This window comes from Crinia signifera, chromosome 19 (genome assembly GCF_055691185.1).
Source record: "Crinia signifera chromosome 19, ASM5569118v1, whole genome shotgun sequence".
In the NCBI taxonomy this organism is placed as follows: domain Eukaryota; kingdom Metazoa; phylum Chordata; class Amphibia; order Anura; family Myobatrachidae; genus Crinia; species Crinia signifera.
This window is the reverse complement of record NC_139226.1, coordinates 48,919,591-48,926,312: the sequence shown is the minus strand read 5'-3', so window position 1 is coordinate 48,926,312 and position 6,722 is coordinate 48,919,591. Positions and strand designations below refer to the sequence as shown.

Sequence of the window (6,722 nt, the reverse complement as noted above, 5' to 3'; positions counted from 1 at the left end):
CAATTAGCCCCTGGGACCAACGGGATTTCGATTAGAGGTCAACACCGTGTGGTCAGTATGAAAAGGTCAACATGAATTTTCATGATTCTATTACATTTTCAACGTTTTTGTCATTTACCATCCACGTGTACTACAATTGGGAATGGTAAATTGTGCCGAACACAGCGGTAGCTGATGGTGGCACTTGGTCCGGAGCATGCTGAGCTAAGCAAATCATCAAAGGGAACCTTATACACCAGGCATGTCCAGCTGTTGTCAAACTACACATCCCAGCATGCCTTGCCATAGTTTTAGCATTCCTAATAGCAAACTGTGGCAAGGCATGATGGGACTTGTAGTTTCACAAAAGCTGGAGGACCATAGTTTGGACATGCCTGGGCTCCATATGCTCAGTTGTCGACATTGACACCCAAAAGAATATGAAAACTGATTCTGACCTTTTGTTTGTGGCAACCTCGTATCTGTTGACCTTTGACCTATTTACTGTCAACCTAGACACCATCGAACCAATGATCCATGCCCGGAACCAACCATGTTGCTTACAGGGAATATCAGGGCTGCTATAAATCTCCCTTGCCTGCACATTTTATACCTGTCATGTCTGCATTGCTACCTGGTTTTGCCAAGGGCCTGATTCAGCTCCTGTTGCAATTGTGCCGCATTCCACATAGTACCGAGTTTCAGTACTTTGCACGTGCACCAGCCATGTAGTGCACATGTGCAGTACGGGCCTGTGACACAACATGCACATTGGTTGCAGAATGTCCTTTATTGACAGCCTGCTGACTAGCGATGCCATTCCCAGGATTTGAGATGGAGAAATGCTCAATCCTAAAATTCCCAGGCCTCCTTAATATAAACCTATACACCTCTGCCCCTTCACACTGACCATTGGAGTGGAGCAGATGGCAGGGGTGCCCTCTGGAGCAAGCAGGCAAGCGTCAGCAGAGTGAACGGGTGCGTGCGGGGGTGTGGCCTGCACAGCGTGACCTCTGACCAGGTCACGCTGCACAGAGCTGCGGATTTGGTAGAGACTAGATCCCATGCAGTATAGGTTACAGGATGTGACGTTCAGTGAGGGCGGAAGTTGTTAGATGCCCTCACAACGTTTTTTAATTTATGTGTAATTCATGTAGGTGTCGGTTATTTTGTTTTATTTTTGCACCATTGTACCCTCGCGGGCTCGCTACGCTCGCACGCTTCGGGCACGGTGGCTCGCTTCGCTCACCACAGATTTATATTCCCCCTCCAGGTATACGTGGACCCAGGGCATGATGGGAAAATTACCAAAACTGCATGGGATCTAGACACTACCCTGCGGATTTGCTCCTTCTTTCTTTGCCTAAGCTTCAAAATGAAGATCAGTATACTGTAATACTGTAATACTGCAAATATTTGAATAATTATTTGTGTACAACTTGGACAATAGGAATTCAGACTGCTTGGGTAAGGAGGACAGTACAAAAAGAAAACACATCACAAATGAATTATGGTTTGCTGCCTCTTCATCTGATAATACACCAAACTGAATGCTTAATGCAGATGCTCCATCAATTAATTATGAAATTAAAGTGCTATAAATCTGTAATAAGAGTCTGCATTTTTATGTATATATTCTTTAACCTTGATACTCCAACAACAAGCGGATTCACACCATGACCCTGAATGGGATCCATAGCCGCCCCAATTCTACCGCCACAGTATATAAATAGACATTATGATTACCCTGTACATTACATAAATACATGCCAGACTGTTTTACATAAGCCAGGAGCAGAGCAACCAGACATGCCAACTAGTCTCAATCTGATCAGAGATTGATGTCCTCGGAACACACAAATTCTTATTTTTATTTCTTCCTCTGTAAATCCCAGTTTTCTGAAGCGTCGTTAAATGAGTAAAGTGTTCTTTGTCCCTGCTGGTAGGTTAGGAAAACATCATCGGACTCCCTGAAGTGAAAGAGCCAATTCCCGATAAAAATTCCAGAGGTTGAATTGTTTACGGGCATGCTGGACCTAAGAGGAGGAGAAAGTAATCATTAGCGGGCAACGCAGGAAAGTAGCGCAATAGTGAGCAATAATTACATTATGCACTTATTAAAAAACATGTTCTTTTTGAATAGACAGGCGCTATGTTGTACACAGATAGTAACTCCATATTCTGACAGAAGCTGTGGTTGTTCTATGCCTTGTGTCTAAACGCTGGGGGTTGCTGGCTGAAACCGGGTGTCACCTGCCAAGGGGTGAAACTAAAATGCCAGCTCCTGCTCAGTGATAGGAGCCAGTTGCTGCAGTATATGATTGCGTTACAGCTAGCATCTGCTGGACCCCCGGAGTGACAAATACGAGGGTCAGGATGCAAAGCCACGCCCCTTCCATAAAACCACACCCACTTTTTACAACATGCACCGAAGGCAAGCTCATGGACTCTGAAGACCCATACGGGTGTCATTTAGGTAGGAAGCGCCCCTGGTTTTTATATACACAATGAGTAGCATGTATATTTCCAGATATATCCACCTACAAAACCAAAGTAGTTCTATATCAGTGGTAGAAATAGACGTCATGCCCAATTGTATAAAATAGAGAATGCTGGAGTTACCCCATAGCATAGGTGCCAATTTATGTTTTTGCTGGTGGGTGCTCAAGCCAAAAATATAGAGGAGTGGCTTCATGGGGAAGGGGTGTGGCCACAAAATAATACCAATTTATATTACGGAGCACAGTTTTCTCCAATATTCAAATTACGGCAACAGAGTTCCACATACATAAATGCCCCCACAGTGCAAGTACTCCGTGGACAGAATACACTCTTCCCGGCATACTGTTTCCCAGGTGGCGGGTCCGGTGATGTGGGTGCTGCAGCCGCAAATTAGCAAGTTAATATGGCGGCCCAGCAGCGGGACTCAGGCCCGTGGGTGCTCATCAATTTCCGTGGGTGCTCGGGCCCTTGAGCACCCACAGAATCGGCACCTATGCCCTATAGAAGTTTATGGGACTCTTTCCGTATTGTGCACCACCAACAGCTGCCGCTCTGAGTATGCTTACAGGAACTCCCGTGGCCGACTCCAGGAAGTGGCGTGACTGATGCTGATTGCAAAGAGTAGCTCTTATCAGAACTTAAGGTGCCCATACACATTACAATTATTGTATACAATATTATATACAATATCACATCTCATCACATTGCATAGGTTTTGCAATGCAATGAGATGAGATCTAGTACAAAAAAGTATGTGCAGCAAAACCTATGCAATGCGATGAGATGCAATATTGTATACAATAATTGTAACGTGTATGGGCACCTTACGTACATACATATGCGATAAGAATGAATGCTATACTTGGCAGGATGTACAACCATTGGTCATGATTCTGTGACCATGTTATGCAGTAAAATATTATTACAGTACATGAAAACAGGCTGAAACTGAAACCTGCAAGGGTCACATATGCAATCTCTGTGCAGGCCTCCTCCTCTCTGGCAGAGCAGTAGACTGTCATGTGCAGGTATCTGGGAATATGGTGCCTTTGCCATGTTCATTTTTGTCCATTCTGTATTATCATGGCACCCACAATTTCCATCGTAGGGCATTGTACAACCAAAAATCGGTTGCATCGCATGCGATGCGATGCAACGCGATTGGACCCGATTTTTTATTGTACACCCAGATGCCTGATTCCTATGTTAAATGCCCCCCAGACCTGATTTTTCATTGTACACCCACCCTGATAGGTAATGACTATGTTAAATGCCCCCCCCCCCCCATTGTTAACGCCACCGCATCCTCCGACCTTTTCATACCCCCACTATCCACATCGGCGTGGAGCTGATCTTATATAGTGTGGCGAGCGCAGTGAGCCACCGAGCCCGAAGCGTGGCGAACGCAGCAAGCCCCGCGAGGGGACGCGGATTACTTCGCATATATTCCGTGTCCCCTCTCCACGCTTCGGGCTCGGTGGTTCTCTGCGCTTGCCACACTATATAAAGTCACCTCCACGCCGACATGGATAGTGGGGGTATGAAAAGGTCGGAGGACGCGTACTCGCCATGCTTCGGGTTGGTGTTAATAGTGTGGTGGCGTTAACAATGGGGGGGGGGCATTTAACATACTCATTACCCATCAGGGTGGGTATACAATTAAAAATCGGGTCTGGGGGGGCATTTAACATGGGAATAAGCACAAATCGGGCATGATCGCGCCATTATAATGGCATGCGATGCGACGCGATATAAAAATTGTATACTCAGCCCGGGGAAAGGCTCAAATCGGGTCCCATCGCATACCTTAATTAGTGGTATGCGATGCGATGCGATGGGCGCCATGATAATACACAAGTACCTCATTTTTTAGAAGTTCCTCTAGCTCTGAGACCTGGGCTTGGACTTTTGTTGTTCTGCTGTGGGGCCTGGGGGTAGGAGGGCGGTGGCTGCCACTCAATGCCTGAAGTCAGACTGACTCCGCAAAGGCATGTGCAGCAGCCCTCCCCAACGACCAACGGACAATTTTATAAGGGGCAGCCGGTACTGCCACGGCCCACAGCGAACACCTGCACCCTGGGACTGCAAGTCTGAACTGCTATAGCAGAGAGAGTGGTTGTCATGGGAAGCTACTTTTCTGCTATTACAGCAGCCCTATCTTACTTCTAGGGGTATGCAGCTGATGCAGTCCCTAGAAGCCAGTCTGCAGTTTTTTGTCAAACTTGCAACGCACTCATATTTAGGCTTTGTCATGAAGCCTACTGGTGACATCAGTCATAACTGGGAAGGCAGCAAGGAGAGTCTGATTGAGGCCAAACAGGTAAGGAGCTGTTGCTGATTACTAATAATGACACTAGAAAAAAAATATTATTATTATGAAATCATTATGAAAACCTACCTTATATTTACACTGGGCTTGGTGCCATCATTGCTACCTTGGCATTGCTTACTGTAATAGTCTCTGTGCACTGCTGGCTCCGGACCAGCAGTGACCTTTTTGTAGGATTCTCTTGACATCCGGCTCCGCTTTTGATGCTTAGAGATCCAAGACCACCCCTATGTCTGTTGCGGAGATACTCCTTGTAGTTGCGTGTGAGTAAAGTGTACAGGAAGGGATTGATGCAGCTATTTCCATAGGTCAGACATGTCACCAGGTTATTGACATAAATCTCAGTCCGGACAGATACTCTCAGCTCGTCTTGGCTATAGAGGGGGGCCAGTTGCCAGAGCCAGAACGGGAGGAAACAGGCCCAAAACGCAAGCACAATAATGAAGATCATCAGTATGACTTTGTGTTTGGGAGATCTTTGCAGTTCTTTGTTCAGTAGGCTCTTAGTTTGTGAGATCCAGTAAGCTCTAGCCAGTCTGGAGTACAAATAGCCAATAATAATACCTGGAGCCAGGATGCTGGTAGTGAACAGTACTGTAAGATAGACCTTATATTGCTCGTCACTCCATATGGGAGTACATAATTTCCTTATGCTCCCATTGTCCAATGTCCTTTCTTCCTGATGGATCATCAGCATCATGGGTAGTGTCAGAAGGAAGGAGAAAAACCATACTCCACATGCCAGGCTTTTGCGATAGCTCCTTGACCTTCTCACAGTATCAAAAGGCTTGGTCACAGCAATATACCGCTCCGTGCTCATTATGGTCAGGATGAAGATGCTGGCATGCATTGTCAGAAGGTCCAGACTCAGCAGAACCCGGCAGCCAACTTCTCCAAAGTACCAGTCCTTTACAAAGCTATTGTGTACAATAAATGGGATAGTAGAAAGATACAGAAGATCGGCCAGTGCTAAATTAACGATATGGATGTACATTGAGGTGAACGTCGTCATAGAGATGCACATCACCACTAGGGTATAAAAGTTTCCAACGACTCCGGCAACGCACATTAAAGAGAGTAGGATGCCAATGACAGATGTGCCAATAAGGTCATCCATAGAGTTGTGGAGGAGGGTTTCGTGGTTTGTGTTATTGCTCGAAATGTTTTTCAACTGATAAGCCCCGTTACTGTGATCAAACAGCTCCATCTTATAGTGTTATTCAAAGATAATGCAGTCCAAATGGTAATGGAAAAGTTGGACTAAAGAAGGTGAAATTATGATATAAAAGTTGATATAAATAGTAATATAATGTTGATGTAGATGAATCCTTCCAATGTCGTCTCCAGTAATGAAAAGAATGGTCTTAAAGTAAAGTCCAATGGAGTGGTTTTCTCAAATTGAATCAATGTTCGAATGCATATTCTTCTTTTCCTTATAGTGACCTTGAAAGACATGTAAGTTAATTGACCAAGTAAAACAAACACATAATAAATAGCAAAAGTCAAAATATATAGTTCTATTGGTACTGAGCTTACTTCTAAGAACCATTTATATCCCTTGGCCAGGATGGAACTCGCACAGCAGGGGTGTAGCTACCCTTGGCCAGGATAATACTCACACAGTAGCCAGGAGCTACTGTTACAGGCATTGGTGTTCGGCACTGCACTACAGTGAAGAAACTCTGAATAAACTATAGATCTCAGCAGCCCTTTATGCCAGTAGATCCCAATAGTAAGGGCTGTTGGGATCTATCATTTATTTTGAGATGAATCCCTGTAGTGCAATGTGGTGCCAGACACCAGTAACATTTGCTTCTGTCTTCTGTGTGGGTTATTCTGGCCAAGGTATAGATACACCCCTGCTGTGTGAGTATTGTTACACCAGGTACTGCCACTATTTTTTGATTATATC

The 6,722-nt window shown here is 45.1% G+C and overlaps 1 protein-coding gene across 3 annotated transcripts; it reads right to left on the bottom strand.

Annotated features, from left to right (window-relative positions):
• Positions 1 to 1,583: 1,583 nt before the first annotated feature.
• Positions 1,584 to 6,137, bottom strand: LOC146041834 (urotensin-2 receptor-like). Of its 3 annotated transcripts, none has more exons than XR_014463615.1 (2): positions 4,376 to 4,487; positions 1,584 to 2,015 (listed from the first exon to the last, which is right to left on the bottom strand). XR_014463615.1 is itself a non-coding variant. In XM_083161718.1 (2 exons), the coding sequence occupies exon 1, from the start codon at positions 6,015 to 6,017 to the stop codon at positions 4,887 to 4,889; it is 1,131 nt and encodes a 376-aa protein (XP_083017844.1). In that variant the 5' UTR covers positions 6,018 to 6,137; the 3' UTR covers positions 1,584 to 2,015; positions 4,880 to 4,886. The 3 variants fall into 3 exon arrangements, 1 of the variants encoding a protein (XP_083017844.1); XR_014463614.1 differs by having other exon boundaries at positions 4,343 to 4,476; XM_083161718.1 differs by lacking the exon at positions 4,376 to 4,487 and adding an exon at positions 4,880 to 6,137.
• Positions 6,138 to 6,722: the final 585 nt, after the last annotated feature.

What these genes read in the sequence shown, in the direction of transcription:
- LOC146041834 (XM_083161718.1), bottom strand. Translation starts at nt 6,017, where the DNA reads ATGGAGCTGTTTGATCACAGTAACGGGGCTTATCAGTTGAAAAACATT.